Raw genomic sequence first — 20,280 nt, forward strand, 5'->3', positions numbered from 1 at the left:
AAGTGATGGGACTTGATACAGAATGAGACATATTTTCAGGCAAGACCAATGCAGAAATTTGACTTGACTATGCATATTTGTTACAAAAGTCCCCCCCAATGTGGAGAAGGGATAGAGGGAAGGTGGGAGACACAGGCAAAAAAATGCTTGCTAATTTAAAAAAAAAGTTAAAAATAAAATAAAGAGGTTAAATTGATGATAATCTAGGGCCTGCACTTTGTTACTCATCTAGGAAGGAAACCTAATTGACTGTGACCTGAACCCATAATATTCCTTTACCTTCCAAATTATGTGATCTTAATGATCAGAAACGTTGGATCTTGCTAAAATATTACTCACCAATCCAAGATTCCACCACATCAGCCTTCCAGTTGAACTGAAGGAAAGCTGAGTTCTCATCTAGCTTGGCCTTCCTCTGAGCTGCAGCTTTCTCTAAGTCAGACACCTTCCCATTCAGGCCCTTCATTTTAGCAGAGATATTCTCCTCATGGTGATTATTCTATGGGATCAAAAAAAACCCCCATCACCTCCCGATCTAGATTCCACAAGTGGCCACCTCAAATTCTACCCTGCATCCTAACTCAGAAAGGCAACACTCCCTATAAGAATGGCCATTTATGGATTAACAGAAATGCAAGGGGATAATTAGCTAAGACAGCAAAACAAAAGATAAGTTTTCACCTTCTCTATTTGTCTTACTAAGGCTAGTAAATATTATTTCCTGGCCTACTAAAAAGAAAAGAAAAAAATCAACTTAGCATTAGAAAAATGCTTTTTTTTATGGAACATGAAGAATAAGTGTTACTCTATGTGGGCTTTTTACCTGGAAAAACCATTTCAAGTCAAGTTCTCAAGGTCACTAAGTCACTAAGCAGCCTACCTACTTAAACCAGAGGATTAGGAGGTGGGAGACAGAACTCTTCTTCTGATCTGTTTACCTTCTTAATGAGGTCCTGTCCATTGGTACAAACATCATTTACTCGGTCTTTGTGAACAGTGAAGTCTGTCTCAAATGCTTCATGTTTTTTTAGCAAACCCTGTGGGGGAGAGACAGTACCTGTGTCTATGACTCAAGAGTCAGACCAATACTATGATTCATAGTTTGCTGGCTCCAAAAGACAAAAAGAAAACACAGTTTTAAACTAAATAAGTTCAGCAAAAATAAACAGGTAATTATTTTAAAAATTTCATATCCAGTGATATCCAATTTTATCCAGTGGTAATTAACAGTACTTAAAATGCTAGTTTGAGAAATAGTCTTTTCATTTGCTATTCTATGATATTCTATATAAAACCTGGAAAAGGAAGTTAATCAAGCTTAATTCAGACTAAATAATCGTGCTGAATAAGCTACTGACATAGCGGTTTAAAGATGAAAACCAATACCATGCTCTCTCATAAAATGTCCTTTTGTTCCAGCATCAGACTGAATGCTGGGTGGATGGATCTTAGGTCTAACCTAACAGAACATTTTATTTCCAAGGGAAAGATGAAGTGTGCTGACCAAGTGGGCATCATCAGCAAATGGAAAACCAGATCACTTTCATGCTGTTTCGACAAAAAAGAAAATAATTTAAAAACAGTAGCTATGACAAGAATGGTGATCTTTTTAGTGTCTCATTTACCTGTATAGCAGCAAGTGTATCTCCATAATCCTCGCTAGCCACCAAGGTCATTTTTTCATTGATCCAGGCTTCTTCTTCCTCCACATTGGCTACAAACTGCTGATATTCCAAGGACTCTTCTAAACGTTGGCCCCTATTAAGAGTAAAAAAAACCCAGCCATTCTAAGTTGGAAGTCTGGTGTTTGTCCACCTGATTATAAAATAAAAGGTACAACCTGGTGTACAAAAAAAGGATAGTAAGATTTTGCTCCCCTCATTCTGAAGGGAACCATTATCACAGCCAGAAGACAAGATGCGATTTCACTTCCTTTTCTTCCCTTGTGGTCAGGGTACAACAGGGACCAGGACTGGCTTAATATAAGTCCTCCCATGGATCTGAAAGCAGCTTCCAGATCTGGTGTGTAACAGGTTGTGGGTCCAGGAATGGGCTAAGAGACACCCCAGTCTATTCCAGTTCTGTCTGACCTTAGGGTACAACAGACACTCAGCATTTGATACTGCACACAAAGAGGGAGAATGGAGTCCTCATTTGCTTCATGAAACTCAGAGACACAGGCTCGGGGTTTCACTCACCGAGCTGCTGCCAACTGCTTCAGCTCCTTCCAGTGCTCCACAAACTGAGCCAGGCGCTGCTGGATCTCCTCTTTGCCAATTGTGTTGTCATCAGACAATTTCTTTCCAGTGTCCAGAACAGCCTGAGGGGCACAAAATTATCATGTTAACACTGCTCTCCCACCAATCCTGTCTCTTGGCTGTATGCTTCCTTTATGACCAAATCAGATGGGCCCCCTTCCCTATTTTGGGTCTTCTGATCTTGGGTGTATTATTAGGTAACTGACATGCCCCATCCCTTTTGGGGATGCCAATTACTGTCCTGATTGTCATCAATCCCACTCCTCTCTTCTCAGTGTGCCCTGCGGATCAAACAAGGTCACCCTTCTGCTTTGTCTAAGTAAGGAAACTATTGTTCCAGCTCTGAGTAAAAGTTCACAGCCCCCCCCCACCCAAGCACAACCCCACACTTTATTTACCTGTATGGCAGGTTCATGTGCAGCTAACTCGGCTTCTAGGCGTTTATGCTTTTTCCTTAGGTTCTGTACACCTGTTAAATCCCGGCCATAGTCCTCTGAACTCACCAGGAGCTTCTTTTCTCTGTACAGGAGAGCAAAGGAGAAAGTCAAATTGAAAAGTGTTTTTAGTGCTATGTTAGGTTAATTGGGAAACCGTATGTATTCTAGCTCGAAAGATGGCTTTCAGTGTAGGAAAGACCCAACATGTCCTTCAACCTTAAATCTACAAATATCTTCACAATCCAACCCATTCAACTATTCTCTCCAAAAATAATCCAAAAAATAACTGTTCTGGCATGTCAACCATGACCTTCATTGGCTGAAGAGACCTAAGTAATTCCAACACCCTTCTCTGCAAATTCTCTTGGAAAAAAGGGCTTTTGCATACCCTAGACAGGCCTTTTTACTACTGAGAATTTACATCAGTTTAGCTCCATTACACAACATTTTTAAGAGGATAAAAACTCTTTCTTAAGAAAGGAAACCACAAAGTTCCAGGCCATGATACCCACCTGGGAGCTCAGACTGATTTATATGCATGATCTCATCTTCTCTAGAGTCATAGAATCTTAAAGTTTAAAAAGAACTCAGAGATTCAACCTCCTCATTTTACATATCAAGAAACTGAGGCCTGGGAAGACTTTCCAGAGGCCACACAGCAAGTTAGCCCTAAGGAGCAGAGGCAGGGCCAAGGGGATTCTGCCTAGTGTACAGCTAAAGACCATCAAGGCCTACAGACTAAAGAGACAGGCCTGAGGCCATACAACAAATCTACGGTAACTGACACCTGAACATCTTGATTGCTAAGGACAATGCTAGATCCATTTACTGCTTCCTGCTTTTGCCTCTCTGCCCCACCTAAAGACTCTCTCTCTTTTAAAGGCAACTGGGGTTAGGTGACTTGCCCAGGGTCACACAGCTAGCAAGTGTCAAGTGTTTGGTCGGAGGCCAGATTTGAACTCAGGTGCTCCTGACTTCAGGGCCAGTGCTCTATCCACTGCGCCACCTAGCTGCCCCCTAAAGACTCCTGATGACAAGTCCAGCACATACTTGATCCAGGACTCCTCATCATCCATGTCCCGGAAGAACTGGTGCAGTCGATGAGACTCATTTAGCTTGGCTCGCCTGGCAGCTGCCATGCCCTTGATCCTCTGGAAGCGGCTGTTGATGGTGTCGCGCTTCTCCTTCACCTGAGAAGTGTCAAAGGCGCTGCTTGTCATCAGGCTGTCCGCTTGGCCGTTCAGATCCTTCAGACGATCCTGTGGATACAGGAAGATATGTGGGACAGCAGGGTCTCAAGCACTGCAACTCAAAGCAATGAAACAAGGAAACCATCAATTAAGCTCCTAACTGGGTTGATGACACAAGCATCCTGTCACCAGCTTATTTACATGTTTGCACACCCAGTTTCCAGTGTGTTGTGCTGGGTGAGCACTCCTGAACAGGACCCTGTAGATTCGAAGGCATCAGATCACAAAAGCCATTTGTGTCGCTGTCACAGAACCCCCCCTGGCATGTTCTGTGCTCCCTGCACTGAGAGGTCTTATCTATCCTTTCTGGAGGCAACCTTACCTCATGAGCTGAAATGTCCGCCTCAAGTAGCTGATGCTTCTTCAGCAGATTATTCACAGAGGCCAGGTCTTTACCATAATCTTCTGAAGCTAAAAGAGCCTCCACCTGGCAGGGGAAGGACCAAAGAAGATGATGCAATTTCACACAAATCTATACCTTTACAAGGACAAGACAAAAGTCACCTTTGAATCATCTGCCTGACCAGCTTTTGCAGAACTATCTAGCTCTGACATCACTTAAACACATTTTTAGGTTGTCCTGGGTGCCTATCAAGGGATATGATTGAGGAAACAGCCAATAAATCTTAATATGAGCAAAAATAACTCAATTTAAAAGTTCTATATTCTATAGAAACACTAAGCTGAATTTTAAATCAAATAAATCATTTTATCATCTGCTGCTTTGGTTTACAAATTATGAACTTTTGCAACCAAAGACAGAGTACTAACCTTATCTTTCTTCTCAAACCCTAATTTAGGGAGGCAATTTGTAGTTGAAAACTCACCTGGACCAGGGTCTGTTTGAAATTATCTTGCATTTTCTCTTTAAATAGGGCAAATAAGGCTTCTCCTAAGTTCTTGATTACATGACAATATACCAAAAACGAAGGGAAAAAATTCTGCTGGTACAGTGGGAAAGTTTCTACACTTACCTCTGAGAGCCAAAAATCAAAGTCCTTGATGCCAGTGTTGAAGTTCTGCTGCTTATTGGCTTCCTTCAGCTTTTGGCTCTTCTCGGCCGACTTCTGCACCAAGAACTGCCACTGGTCAGCGAGGGCTGCCAGCCGGGCCTGTAGACGAGAAAGCAAAGGACTGAGAGCCGCCCAGAGCTGCCACTGTCCGCTCCAAGCACATGCCAGGCTATCTATCCTAGGAATTCCAATTAGGACAGTGAAGGGTCTTGGGCTGTGTGACATTTAAAACTCAGTCATCTCTTCTCCTGCTAAGTGAGAAAGACCAGACAAAGCAATGCATGACAGTGAGGGAGGTAAAGATTCAGACCTTTACAGCATCTTCACTGCCAGCACAGGCCCCTCGCTCAATGAGGGAGTTGCCCATGTCAATGACACCCCGGATCCGGTCAGCATTGGCGTGCAGCTCAGCTTCGAAGGCTTGGTGCTTCTGGTGTTTGCTCTGGAGACAGCAGAAACAGAGTGTCATTATCCAGCAAGTTGGACTGGGCTCCTAAGTTGTTCTCATGGACAAGGTTAACTGTAGAAAATTCTCTCAAGAGAGGAGACTTGCAGGGAGTTTGAAAGGAAAGACGTATCAAAATCAAATGACTAAACTTACAAAGGCTACGAATGATAGACTCCTTTTTTCTTAAAGAGGTGAAACAGCTTTCAAGCAGAGCTCTAAAATCATATACTATCTCACACTCTGGATACTATAAGGAAATTTCAATTTTGATTTTATTTGCAAATTACTTTCCCCTACATGGATTTCAGATTTATAAGATAAAACCAATAAAAAAAAAATCATGTATTGGGAAAGCTAGTTAGCAAAAAAGTAGTTAATTTAACCTAGTTTGGGAAATAAGTTGGTGTCTCCCACGAATCCATGTGAAAAACCTCTTGCATATATACACATATATATATACACACATATATATTTATTTGCAGGAAACAGAAACCAACTAATTTATGGCATCTGGTAACTGTGGTTAACCCAAATCTACTAAAGAATCACAGGCTTGACTCTTGTTAAAAGTGTGTCTTGGCTAAGAAATGAAAAGCAGAGAAGAACAGAACCATGAGAACAACTGGAACCCAATGGGTGGAGAACCAATTTACTTTAAGAATCCATAAAGAAAACAGAGGACAAACTCTTATTAGCATTAACAAAAACAACAGCAATGATGACAGCTGCAACTCCTTACATCTGAGAATAACAGCCAGATGAGAATTATATTAACAAACAACAGAACTCAACAGTACAGAAGGCAGAGGAAAGGCACTAGTGTTGGTGAGGATTCTGCATCAAATGTTTACTTACAGAGGCAGCAACTACTCAAAGACTGGGGCTATGCTTAGTAGTAGTCCACTACTAAGAGTTAAAATGGGTAAAGATGATGGAGAAAAGGAACTTACCAGAGTATTTTCAAAGGGGAAGAATGTTACACAATATGTAACATACACAATATCTCACTATCAGCTTAACACGAACCCAGGACTTATATGTCTGAACAGCTTACACATTTCTGTGTTACCACTGATTAAATTCTATTCTATTGTTTCTAGTTCTGATTATTTTGTAGTTCAATCCCATTCTTCTCCTTATCAAATTCTTTTTTTAAATTTTTCACCTACTCATTTAAGTGATTTTTCTATGACATCTAAATTAAGTTTCTCTTACTATCCTCTGGGTAAACAATCTCATTTGTCTTAGCTTATTAAACTGCTGTTCTACTGGGCTTTTAATGCAAAGATTTGCATCTCCTTATGCTGTTAGGTAATTTCTTTTCAATGAGTGGCAACCTAAGGCTTTATACATATTACGGATTTTCTATCCTTGGTAACAGAAGACCTGAATATCAAGTCAAAAGTCTAAAGAGAGGATGGTAACATCTGCTAAAAAAGACTTATCAATGAATAATGAGCTTAGTATTTTCTGATACTAAGTATGCCTTTGAAGAGAACCCAAACACTGCCTCGGAATCAAACAGATCATGCAGAACATGCCTAGACAATGAGTTTTTTCGGCCGCATGATTAAAACAAAGAAAGCCACATCCCACAAGGGACACCTAGATGGAATATGATGGATGATTAGAGAAGCCAAAGATGAATGGACTAACAAAATGAACGTGACCAAGTATCAATAATCTATACAAGAGAACACAAATACTGGCATCTAATGAACCAAGCTCTAAAAAACCCCAAACTTACCAGCAGCTTGGAAAGCTACAAAATAGATTAAGAGAACAAAAGTTCAGTGCACTGATACAGATCCACATATCAGTTACCAAAAAAAAAAAAAAATTACATTGCTATTATACTTACCCCAAAAAGCCAGCATTATGAAACAGTAAAACAGAAGGAAGATTTAAAACGTTTTATTTCACACTGATTATGCTACATGGTCTCATATTATGTCACTGGGCAACAAGACAGGCATGAGAATAGATTACATAAAGTTACATCAATTTCCAATGCCTGGATCAACTTAACATTTTTTTGAGTTTCTCCACACATAACAAAGTGAGTTGCCTCACTTTTACTTCTCTTCTAGATTTCCGTTCAGCTCAGTAACTCACCTGAATGTTGGTAGGATCCTTATAGGATTCGTCACTTGCTGTTTGCAGCTTTTCACTGATCCAGGCCTCAATCTCATCCACATCTCGACTGAACTGTTGAAGAGTCTGAGATTCTCCCAGCTTGGATCTCTTCTCAATCATCTGGGCTTTCAGGCGTCTCCATCTATAGAAAGAAAATTAGACCACGTCAACACACTTCAACAATCCAACAGAAGACAAAAAGCAAACAATGAACACCAAGCGCAGAGGCTGGCATGCAACTGCCTAGAATGCTTTTTACATTTTAAAATAAAGTTTGCAGGGAGCAGCAGTATGCCATCTAAAGGGTCAAAATTAATTTCCAAAGAGATTTTCGTTGTTAAATCTAGAGTCCATTTGACAATAAAATTCACATATTATCATACTCACCTGTCCAGAACCTCATTACGACGGTTAGAAATGTCTCCTTTAGCATAGTGATCTGCAGAGATTAACTGATCAGCAAAAGACTGCAGAGCTGCAATCTTCTCTTCCTGTTAAAGAAGAAAACCACAATTTGAAGTTGGGAAGCATATGTAGGATGAAATACCTAAAGGATAATCATCAAGCCATGGCCATATATGAAGCTGTTGAAAGAAGAATGACTGCTTTGGGTGATTCAGAAAACCTGCTTCGTGAGAACATTAATGTGTAATAAGCCTTCAACCTGCCCTTTTATCTACGACATCTGCTTTTTTCATTGTCGCAAAAGATCTTGACTGAAGAGGAGCTCACAGCTTCAGAAAGAAGAGAAAGGACAGCAAGGACTTGGCAGTAGGAGTCTGTAAAATACATGACACTCTCAACCACTAAACATGGATCAGTGTCAATTTTTCTCTTTGATTGATCCTGGGAGTTTACTATGGTTTACATCTAAAATGGCCTCGACACTCACAGGCCAATGGCTGTTCTGAAGCACTTATCTGCCCACCCCTTGCCCTGCTTTTGGTGACAACTGATTATCTCAGATTCTAACCTGGTCAGATTAGGTGAGTAAAATATGCAAATAAGTGGCAAAGAATGTCAATCTGGTGAAGGATGATTCATCTTATCATTCAAATGCTGTACCTGGACATTGATTGCTTTATCAAAGTCTTCATGTTTCTTGATCAGAGCCTCTACACTATCCAGTGAGTCCCCTTTATCTTCAGTATTCAGGAAGGCCTCCCGAGCAGCCATCCAATTTTCTGCTTGTTCACAATCCCGGTGAAACAACTAAGGAGGAGAAAAAGCTGATGAGAGCTCAGTTACTAGGAGAGATCAGTGGGTGAAATATAAACAGATATCAAAGGTAAAGAGGTACCTGCAGTTCAAGACACTGATCCAACATCATCCTGCGCTGGACCCAGGCTTTCTCCAGATCGGCCCTCTCTTGATCTAGAATATCTAGTTTCTCTTTGATCTCTGGGCTGGCATAGTGCCCACGGGCCAACAGCTGCTGCCCAAACTGCTCAAATGCCTGGAAGGTGCCAGCCCTGGCATCAATTTCTGTTCGGTGTTCCTGCCAAAAGAAGGAAAAGAATTAAATAACTGACAGTGGAATGCCCACTCCAATGTTATCAACCTACTCATAACAAAAGGTGGAAAGAGGTCTTTAACAGGTAGTCAATAAAGCTGACTTCAAATATATGGTGGCTTTGACATCCAGCAGGAAATTTCACCTACCTGATGTCTTTCTAACAAAGCTTCAGCTCCCGTGACATCCTTGGCTAATTCATCAGAGGATACTAAACCCCGGATACCATTGATCCAAGACATGAGGTCCCTAGAAAACAGACCCATGGAAAAATATTACATTCTCTGGCAGTCAGGCCATCTGTCCAAGAAAATATAGTAACTTCTAACACCTGGGCTAAGACTTAGGGACTTAGCCTATACAGTGTGAAAAAACCACAGAGGAAAGTAAAGTTTCCCTGATCAGCTTTTTACAAGACAGACACCTGAAAATCTTCTAAAAGCAACAACTTAGAGGAGTGGGGGAGACTGGTCCTACTTTTCATTTAGGACCATAAAAACCCTATGTCCAAATGGAACTGTAACATACCAAACCACCACATTCATGTAAATGCTTCAAATTCAAATCATGTAAAATGCTTCAAATTTTTACCGAAAATCACTAAGGAAACGTTGTAGGTCATGAGAATCCCCCAGCTTGGCTTTGCGCTGGTCAGCTCTTTTCCCTAGGCTGTTCCAGGCCTGATTTAGCTCAGTGCATTTCTCTTGAAGGTCTTCAGCTGACTCGGGATGGGACTGAATTAGGCGCTCAGCAGTCTCCCCAAGGGAATTCACCTAGAGAAGCAAAGAAATCAGAAGAATCAAGTCAGGAACCATACTCAGGAGAATCACAATTCTTTTGCTGTCTGGGAAGGAGCCTGCATTTGAAAGAGGCTCACCTTATCACCTAATGCCGCCAGGTCTCTCTCAAAGCCCTCATGCTTGCGTTGCAATGCCTGGACACTGGCCAGATCATGACCATAATTGTCTGTGTTTAAAGCTTGATTCTTTTCCTCAATCCATTCCTTGGTCTCATCAGCATCTCTACAGGAGGCAAAGAATAATTTTAGCTGTGTCCAAAGACCACTTCATGTGCTTTAGGGGCTTGTTTTTTTAAAATATTAACCAAGGGACTTTAATCCTTGCACTATATATCAGACCGCTTTAATGAGCAGAAGATTTTTATTTGTATTTGTATTTTATTTTTTTAGGCAACTGCGGTTAAGTGACTTGCCCAGGGTCACACAGCTAGTAAGTGTCAAGTGTTTGGTCTGAGGCCGGATTTGAACTCGGGTACTCCTGACTTCAGGGCCAGTGCTCTATCCTTTGCACCACCTAGCGGCCAAGATTTTTATTTTTTAACCTATTTCAACATCTTGAGCTCTACTCCTGACTCCTCAATGGAAGCCTCCTTAATGACAAACAAACCACAAAGTTACACAAAATAACTGAACGCAATGGCCATGCCTGACAAAATATGCTTCATTCCATACCTGCAGGCTATTACCTCTCTGCTGAGAAGCAACTGTATTTTCTCATCAGTCCCCTGCAGGCACTTTGATCATTACTAAGAAGACTGGTGCCCCGTAAAATACTGACTGATACCAGTGGTGGACATACTTTCACCCACATCAGCACTTTTCATGGCAGCAAAAAATGGACACCCACTGATGGGGGAAGGGCTGAATAAACGGTGGCATGTCAATTTAATTTTGAGGAAGGCAAAACAAAACAAGAAAATGCTTCTATCCAAGTCCTCTATCAGCAGAACCAAGAAAAAATTTACAATAATATAATGAAACTATCATTAAAAGGTAACTGAGCACCAATTAACTGTAATAACCAATCTTAGTCCTCAAGAACAGATGATGAAACACATTTCTCTCCTTTCAGAAGCAAGGGAGATGGGGTGCCAAAGGAGTAGAATGTTGCATATGTAAGGCAAAGCAACAGGCATTCATTCAGCTCTTACTATGTACCAGGCACTGTGCTAAGGCACATACACTGTCAGACAAGGTCTTTTGTCCACCGGTTTTACTTAACTGCTTTTCTTTGATAAAAGGAATCATTCAATTGGGCAAAAGTAGAGGAGTACACAAGTAAATAAACAGCTGTGATGTAAGAAACAAGGCATCAATAAAACTTTTTTTTTGGGGGGTCAGGGAAGGGTCCCGGCAGAAATCAGAATTAAGTCACTTGCCCAGGATCACATAGCTAATAAGTATTTGAAGCCAGATTTGAATTCAAGTCCTCCTGACTTCAGGGCCAGTGCATCACCTAGTGGTCCCAATAAAACTTTTAAAAGTTAAAATGAGGGGTGGCAGCTAGGTGGCACAGTGGATAGAGCACCAGCCCTGAAGTCAGGAGGACCTGAGTTTAAATCCAGCCTCAGACACTTGACACTTACTAGCTGTGTGACCTTGTGCAAGTCACTCAAGCCCATTGCCTAGACAAAAAAAAAAAGAGGTTAAAATGAATAGTACAAATACTGTTTTTGTTTGACCAAGAGTCAAATTTTGGGTTAAGTTGGGTTATTTACCTCATATTTGGATTGTTTACTCTTGTTATGAATATTATATCCGATTTCCCATTCACTATAGGAATCTATTCTATTACATTCCTGACTCAATCTCTGCTTGAAGAACATTTACAATAAAGGGAATCACTAACAGGAATTTTTAAAGTAACTTAATATTTACATAGTACTTCACAATTCTAAAGCACTTTACACACATATCTTACTTGATAATCTTGACAAGGTAAGTGTCATCTCCATTTCATAGTTGAAGAAATTGAGGATCACAAAGGTTCACAAATTTCCCAGAGTCACACAGTTAGTGGTAGGTAGTTCTTTCCTTTATATTTCCTTACCTCATGAGGCAGCTCAGCTTACTCTATTTTAATGTCTTTAATTGTGGAAAAGTTCAATAGAACAGAATAAAATTCAAATCCAGATAGTGGCTTTACAAAGAAGGATGTAAATTCTATGTCAAACTAGGAGATTGGAGAAGCCCTTCAAATCAAAGTCTATGTTAGAGGTTGCCAAGTGAAGAAGGGTTTTTACCTTTTTAAATACATTTAAAGAATACATACTTTTAGAATACATTTAAAATGGTAAAAATCATTCCTGAAAAGTCTACAATAGAAGGAAGGCACTTGGATTTATTGATTTACTGGGGGGTGGCATTGGGGGGTGTGTGTGTGCGCGCACAGCTAAGTGGCAACATGGACAGAGTGCTGGGCCTGGTGTCAGGAAGACCCGAGTTCAAATCTGCCTCAAACACTTACAGGCTGTGTCACCCTGGGTGAGTCACTTAACCTCCATTTGTCTTAATCCACTGGAGAAGGAAATGGCAAACCACTCCAGTATCTTTCCCAAGAATACCACACGAACAGTACATATGGTCCATGGGGTCATGAAGAGTTGGCCCCCAGCAAACAACTGAACAATACTAATTTTTAAGGTTTACCTAAATGATGCTCATCTCATACTACCTGTGACCTTAGCCACACGTGTGCATGCTAGGGCAATTAACTTTTAATGAATATGTTTAAAAATGTAAAAAAAAATAATTCTTCACTCATGAGCTCCAAAAATGTGGCAGGTAAAAAAAAAAATCAAAATTAGGCAGCGGGTTAGATTTGACCTGCAGGTCATAGTTTGCTAACCTCTACTCTATGTAGTGAAGAGTCGTCCTTTACCTAGCCTTACAGGGACCTAAATCACTTTAAGTTCTAAGAACATTACAAATCCAAGTATTACTTTTTTCTTCTTCTATCCTCTGGCCCCATTCCTAACATGGTTATCAACAAGGACCTCTCACCTATGGAATCTCTGTACTTCATGAGCACTGCCCAAAAGTTGGCTCCGCTCTTCAGCTAACTGCTGCAGGGACCGCCAGCGCTCATTTAATTCCTATATAAAAGAATACAAATCATCAGTTTTGCTTACAGTTTTTGCCCTTACAATGGGGTTTCACATTTTTCCTGAAACACTCCATTCTTGATGATAATGGTAAAAGGATGATGAGGTGAAGGGAGCTAATGGGTTACCTTGAAAGTTCCAGCGTACAGGTAATGTGTTCCTTAGTTTTTAGGGTGCAAGTGAAGTCATGCCACAAAAAGAAATGTTTGGACTCTACAACAAAAACCTTATAACTTTAATCAAAGTGACAGGACGATGGCAGCAACACTGAATATCTTTCTAAAGCAGCCCAGGGAAAGTCTTGACCTCCACAAGGTCTCTTAAGGAGTGAAAGCTAATCCTGAGGGGATTCAAACATAAGAGGTTTAGTTTCAATGTAAAATGGGAAACAATGCAAGGATTAATGAAGCTACTTTTTTGAGGCCTAAAGCAGATACCATTCTTCACCAATGGCATGAGTAACTAGGAAATCAACTAGCACATTTTTTATAGTGGATCCCTTATGAGATTTCTGTAACAGGGATTCTGAATAAGAAACCTATAGTCTCAGAAGCAGTATTTGAAATCCAGCACTGATTCAAGAGACTCCTGAATAGTAGAGCCCACATAATTGGATATTAGTCACCAAAAAAAAAAAAGGAAGAAAAGAGCTGAAGAAAAACAAGAAAATAGCAAGTAGAGCTGTTCATTGGTTCTTACCTTGATTGAATTAAAAGTGGCCACTGTGTGAACCATCAGACGTGCAGACTACATGGGGAAGGAAAAGCAGAAGGAGAGCAAAAGTAATCAAAGATCTGCTAATCAGGGACAGGAAACCAGGCTTTCAACATCAATCATGTCTGACTAATTGTCAACCAATATGATGTTAAAAGGACGCTGAGTTTTTATTAAAGGCATCAACAGTAGCATTGATTATATTTTTTTAATTATTTATTTTTTTTGGCAATTGGGGTTAAGTGACTTGTCCAGGGTCACACAGCTAGAAAGTGTCAAGTGTTTGGTCTGAGGCCGCATTTGAACTCAGGTCCTCCTGACTTCAGGGCCGGTGCTCTATCCACGGCACCCCCTAGCTGCCCCTAGTAGTGCTGATTATAATGTCCAATGTCAACAATCAGACATATTTCAATGGCTCATTTTCCCCAATGCATAATGAGAAAGATAAAGATTTTAACTGAAGCCACAATAACTTATATGTAGAGTGGTGAAAAACAAAAATCCAGAACTTACAGCATGGGGAGAAACACTCCCAGAAATTACAAATGGCAATTAAGCCTACTTAATCAATAGATTAACCAATCAGTGAAATTACTAATTATGGTCATAAAGTTGTTTTAAATCAATAGGGTCAATTAAGAGCAAGAAAGAAACACAAATAAAAGAATTTTATTTAAGTAAGTAAAAGCAAGAAGAACAAGGAAGAATAAGAGATTTGGGGAGGAAATACTTTAATTCTATTTAGTGGGCCTCCCTGAACATCTGGTGCTGTCTTTTAGCTGGCAATATGAATAGGAAGGTAGGACATGTGCTTCATCATGCAGTAGGACACCCACTGCATTTCTGAACCTGAAACAAAATAACCACTTTAAACTCTTGTGCTTGGTTTCTACTCTGTGACTGAAATACTAATTGATCCACAAAAGAGAAGGACTATGTAAAAGAAAAAACCTAAAGGAGTTCAAAGCTCACTTAGGTTCAAGAGAATCCTTACTTTCTCAATTGTTCCAGAAGAAGAGATGAGAAAATGTCCCTTCCTTACTTGCAGAGGTGGGGGACTATGGGTGTGATCTACAACATATCCTGTCAGCCTTGGGTGTTGTACTAGTTTTTGCTGATTTGTTTTTTACTCTTTTCTAATTTTTTTTGTTACAAGGAATGGCTAAAAATCCTATAGAGATAAAATATTTTAAAGGCAACATAACATAATGGAGTCCTTACCTTCCAGGGAGAAGCAGTCTTAGAATCAGTATCATCCTATCCAAAGTACAAAAATGGATTTAGATCAGTCTTGCAAGCAAGTGCAAAAACACTATGAGGCCAGCCCCATTTATTAGCTCTTTCTACAACAGATTTAAAAACAAACTGGCTACACCAGCATTTTTACCTGCCTAACAAAACCTGTACCATACTGTTGTCAACTAATTATTTGCAAGATTGGTCGAAAGGTTGGCAAAGAAAAATGACACAGTAATCTGGTATAAAGAAAGAATTCAGAGAGCAAAGGAAGGGAAAAAATACTAATTATTTCTCCTTATACCACACTTTTACTACTTTTTCATAACAAGAGGAAAAAATAAACATGGAAATGACAGATGTGGAAAATATCCTGAAAGCTTAACCTTACAGATTCTTTTGATCTTTTTCAGCATGGGCAAGAATAATGTAAAATCTTCTATTCCTTTCAAAGGACTTCTCTATTTAGACATTTCTGACAGCCAGTGGGAGACATCTCAGGTGGTTTTAAAATCTTTGCCAGATCCTAAGCCTTACCATATTCAAGTTCTTTAAAAATTCTATTTGCGATAATTAAGACTTACCCTGGGCATCATACCATACATCTCCTGCAAAGAAAAAAAAATATGAATGTTTACTACCACAGGAAAAAAAACATACTAGTTTTAGATAAAAAAGATGATAATTGTAATTTATATAGTACTTTTAATGTTTGCAAAGTACTTATACATACATTACCTTGTTTGATTCCAACAACCTTACGAGGTAAAGAGTAATCTTTTTTTTTTTAAAGTGAGGCAATTGGGGTTAAGTGACTTGTCCAGGGTCACACATCTACTAAGTATCAAGTATCTGGTCTGAGACTGGATTTGAACTCAGGTCCTCCCAACTCCAGGGTCAGTACTCTATCTGCTGTGCCACCTAGCTGCCCTCAAAGGTATTCTTATCTCCATTTTAGGGATGAGGAGGTTTGTGACTTGCCCAGAGACACATGACTATAACTGTCAGAGGCAGAATTGGAATCCTGGTTTCTTCTGACTCTGAGTCCAATGCTCTTTCCACCACACTACACTTGACCTCTCTGAGAAGTTACGCATAACAGTCATGTTTATTAGCACTAGGGTAGAAATCATGACCATAAGTTACACAACTGACCTGGGTCTAATGGTTTTGCTAGAGTGCTGGGCCTGGTAGGAAGACTCATTTTTTTGACTTGAAATCCAACTTTAGACACTTACTAGCTGTGCGACCCTGAGCAAGTCACTTCACCCTGTTTTCCTCAGTTTCCTCATCTATAAAATAAGCTGGAGAAGGAACTGGCAAACTACTCCAGTATCTCTGCCAAGAAGACCCCCAATGGGGTCACAAAGTCAGACAAGATTGACATGAATGAACAACTAATGGTTTTGCACAGCAAAAAGCAAAGCCATACAAAACATCCAAGTACAGAACATGAGAAGAAATTGATTGTAATACCTATTCTGTATTTGCTCATTATTCTGAAATTTAAACAAATCAGCACACTAATGCAGAATCTGAATGTAACTTAAGCAAAAGTGTTTCCACTAAAATCTTGGTTCTCAAAAGCCATGCCAGCAGAGTGCCACCAAGCTGGAGAGCCGACTGCCACAAATGCCTGGTGATGGGCAAGGTGGCCATCATCCAAGCCAGCTGATATATCCTCAGGCTGGTTGCACAGTGAATAATTTTTACCCAAAGAAACTTGTGAAGATTATCTACTAAGCCACTGAGTACTTAGCACCTGGAACACAGTAAGCATTTAAAAAATGCTTATTGACTGACTAGATGGATTTGCAATCTGTGTCAGTGGAAGAGTATCTCCACTGATGAAGCCACAGATCTTTTTATTCAAAAAGCATAAAAACATATTATGGTAGAACTTCAAAAAAGAAACCTCTGATTGCTCTTGGTCAGAAAAGAGACTTCTGGTGATTAATATCAGAAATTGAACAAAATGCAAAAAGTCTTTACAAATCCAGATTTTCACAAAATAATGTACAGTGAAAAAAACAGAGCCAAAAGAATGAAGCACATACTGTAATCACATAAGAGGAAAAATGAATGAGAATGGAAAAAGACTAACGAAGGGGACTTAGAGGGAGTAACTAAAAAATTATGATGATACTTCATACATTGGAGCTAATGACTGAAACACAGTTGTCAAAGCAAGTTTGGTTGATGGTCCTGATGCTTCGTATTAAGTTTTTTAATACAACATAAAAAACAGAGTAACATTAAGCAATCTTCTACAAGAAGAAAGAAGGTTTGGATGATACTGATTCGAGGAATTAAACAACTTTCATGGAAATCAAGTCTAGGGAATCTCAACTCACCAACCCTGGTGTAAACTGTTAGTCACTTGTGGTTACTAAAGCTTGTTAAAGGCACACAGGTGTGTCGATACCTTAGTATGGCCTTAGTCCAGAAGAAAGGAAACTTCCTACCTGTTGCTGTACAGCTTGAACTTCCTCTGCCATTAACCCTTCTGACTCCAGGTCTTCAGCAACCTTGTTGATGTCCTTTAGTCGGGACTCATTGGCTTTCAAATCCTTTAATGAAAAAACAACAAACAACATGCAAATGAACACAAAGAGATAGGTGTGCAACAATGAAAGGCTGATAAAGAGAATCCCTGTAACAGCAGGGATCTCTTCACAACCATGTCATTATGCTCTTCCACAATGACTCAGACCAGGAAATCCCAGCTATAATAGTCAAGGAAATAAGAATACAGTGGTAGCTTTCCCTGTATCAAAGGAGCAATTATTATCCATGTCTAATTATCACATTATTTTGGATGAATGGTAATGCTATTTAAATGAGATGAGTAGTTATTTTTTTTTTAAGGCAATTGGGGTTAAGTGACTTGCCCAGGGTCACACAGCTAGTAAGTATCAAGTGTTTGGTCTCATTTGAACTCAGGTCCTCCTGACTTCAGGGCCGGTACTCTATCCACCACACCACCTAGCTGCCCCAAGTAGTTATATGTTTAATGGTCATCAGCTGAAATACTGAATATATAACAATGTATTACAATAGATTTCTACTATGATATTTTAGGTCTAGAATGGTTCTTAATACCATCTGTTGTGATCTGCAGAGAAATCTCTGTAATTCATCTATCTAAATCACATTGCCTTATGAAAGAAGAGTCTTGAGAGTTACTAGGTTTCAGTATGTGAAATAAAAACGGTATACACACAGTGATACTAGAACACCATATTTCAATCTACATTGTCATGAGAACTACATCTGTTTCAAATGTTGGCTATTCTGGAATTTAGGGTACTATATTTGTAAAAGACAGTATCATAAATATAGAAGAACAAACCCTTTTTTCCAGTATGTACTTTAATTCTGAATTCAAAATATCAGTATCAGAAATCCCAATCACCTCCTACCTTTTGGAAGTCATCAAACTTCTTCTGTAGCACCTCCACCTGTTCTAGGTCTGTGCCAACTTCCTCATTGGTCAACGTGGCCTCCTTCTCATTGATCCACTGCTGCAGCTCATTAGCTTCACGGAACAGCATGAACTTCTTGCAACTCTTCTCTAACATGCCTTTTCGCTTCTCCCCCAGTTCCAGAAGAGAGTGATACCTGTCAGGATTCAGGCAGAGAACCAAGTTTAGTTGTCTCACGATGCAAACACATAAGGGCAGCACTGGGGAGTTGCCAAGGTACAAATCCAAAATTATTACTGCACACGATATACATGGTAACCAAGGATCTAGATCCATGTGGATGTCAAAACTCCAAGTTTTGATACCAGAAGATCAGGAAGATGACACATGACATCCTCCACACCAAGAAGCACCTAAGCACAGGAACAGTCAAGCACACTGGTGACAAAGTCTGTCACTTAATCCCACCATAACTAACAACTGCAAATGACTGAAAACGAAGCACACAGTACAAGTGGTGCATGCAACTACAAACAACAGATGAAATGGATATTCTACATATCATGTATCACAGAGGTTTCCTTTTTCCTCCCATACAAGTTTTTTTTTAAACCCTGAAGGCCAGTTGAGCTAGAAAGCAGCCTAATACCACAGCCATCTAAGGTTAGATCAGTGCATTATGTCCTAAATGACTAGAAATAAATTTTTTTTATTCAAGGTAGAAAGATGGTGAATGAGTTTCAAAAATGTGTCCCTAAAAGATTAAGAAATGAACACATCCTGGTATTAATTACAATGCAGTTTATGATTAGTCGAGTATAATTGTTAGGTCAAAGACAGTTTCCTAACTTAAATGTCCGCCAAAGACTTGGCGAACAATAAGAATCAAAGATGAATATTTTAGCTATTGGTAAAGAAGATACAAAGGCTGTAATATCAATGGGTTCATGGAGATTAGTAAAAATTAATAACTCTGGATTTGAGACTAAAAACATCTCACATAACTCCAAAAAATTAAACTTAAGCTTCTAAAAATGAAATACAGCAAATCTTGAATTTACATAACAACCAACATTCTTTAAGGCCTATTTAATCTCCCTACTATAGAGCCAACTGGGTATTAAGAGCAAATTCAGTGTCTGGTGCTGACAGAACGACTGGTCAAGCTAAAGAGGACCAAGAGGGTGAAACCAAGGACACTCTGAACACATAGCAAGACATGAAAGCAACTGGTGAGAAAAGCAGCAACCAACCGAAAACCATTTAAACTACATCTCTTTCCTTTTGGATGAATGATGGATGACTAGGGGACATTCTTCCCACCTGTGGAGAAGCACTAGGTGCCCCCCACCCCTCCAAGCTACGCAGCAGAGGCAAGACCAACAAGCACATCAATGGACAGGGGGGGCTCGGGAAAGGCTGGCTCTCAGCCTACTCACAGTTCTTCCACCTGTTTCATACGCAGAGATACACTGCCAGCCTCCTTAGTTATGAGTGTCCTGCACAGAGGGGGCACAGCAAAAGCATGCAAAAATTAGTGAGATTAATTCAACTAATGTAAAGCAGGAACCTCCACCAGAGGCCACGGTGGAGGACTGAGGAGAGAGGACCCATTCAAGTGAAGATTAGGGAGTCAATTCAAAAGCTACTGGAAAGCAGGGCAGGCCAGCAAATGGCAAAGAAGTAATCAGCAGGGCATTCATTTCAACTTATTAGTAGGTCAGGATACCTCAGATCTCTAAACCTGAAGACAACATTCATTAGACATACACCTTGGCTTCAAAAAGTTATGGAGGCAGTAGGAGCTGATAGATATTTCTTGGAGTCAAACCCTAGGTTCAGAACTGGCTTCCTTTGGAAATGATGAGCATCTTACTAATGGCTAATAAATTCCCTTTGGCATGACAGGCAGGATGGTTTAAATACAATGCCAGGTTTAGCTTGTAC

The 20,280-nt window shown here is 39.9% G+C and overlaps 1 protein-coding gene across 7 annotated transcripts in view; it reads right to left on the reverse strand.

Annotated features, from left to right (window-relative positions):
- Positions 1-20,280, reverse strand: part of SPTAN1 (spectrin alpha, non-erythrocytic 1) — a 61,881-nt gene that overhangs the window by 9,133 nt on the left and 32,468 nt on the right. For 4 of the 7 annotated variants that reach the window (XM_078150019.1, XM_078150018.1, XM_078150017.1 and 1 more), the window contains exons 23-45: positions 19,773-19,832; positions 18,331-18,529; positions 17,374-17,478; positions 15,493-15,516; positions 14,894-14,929; positions 13,658-13,705; positions 12,858-12,949; positions 9,933-10,077; positions 9,647-9,828; positions 9,205-9,304; positions 8,843-9,040; positions 8,608-8,754; positions 7,930-8,033; positions 7,522-7,684; positions 5,269-5,400; positions 4,920-5,057; positions 4,268-4,372; positions 3,746-3,954; positions 2,657-2,777; positions 2,199-2,320; positions 1,626-1,758; positions 939-1,037; positions 340-499 (exon numbers count right to left, since the gene is read on the reverse strand). In XM_078150019.1, coding sequence (XP_078006145.1) covers positions 340-499; positions 939-1,037; positions 1,626-1,758; positions 2,199-2,320; positions 2,657-2,777; positions 3,746-3,954; positions 4,268-4,372; positions 4,920-5,057; positions 5,269-5,400; positions 7,522-7,684; positions 7,930-8,033; positions 8,608-8,754; positions 8,843-9,040; positions 9,205-9,304; positions 9,647-9,828; positions 9,933-10,077; positions 12,858-12,949; positions 13,658-13,705; positions 14,894-14,929; positions 15,493-15,516; positions 17,374-17,478; positions 18,331-18,529; positions 19,773-19,832 — 2,822 coding nt within the window. The remainder of the gene's footprint in view (positions 1-339; positions 500-938; positions 1,038-1,625; positions 1,759-2,198; positions 2,321-2,656; positions 2,778-3,745; positions 3,955-4,267; positions 4,373-4,919; positions 5,058-5,268; positions 5,401-7,521; positions 7,685-7,929; positions 8,034-8,607; positions 8,755-8,842; positions 9,041-9,204; positions 9,305-9,646; positions 9,829-9,932; positions 10,078-12,857; positions 12,950-13,657; positions 13,706-14,893; positions 14,930-15,492; positions 15,517-17,373; positions 17,479-18,330; positions 18,530-19,772; positions 19,833-20,280) is intronic. The other 3 variants (XM_078150021.1, XM_020965675.2, XM_078150020.1) reach the window with 2 other exon arrangements.

The sequence above is a fragment of the Phascolarctos cinereus genome, unplaced genomic scaffold, assembly GCF_003287225.1.
Source record: "Phascolarctos cinereus isolate Bilbo 61053 unplaced genomic scaffold, phaCin_HiC Scaffold_2;HRSCAF=192, whole genome shotgun sequence".
Classification (NCBI taxonomy): Eukaryota; Metazoa; Chordata; class Mammalia; order Diprotodontia; family Phascolarctidae; genus Phascolarctos; species Phascolarctos cinereus.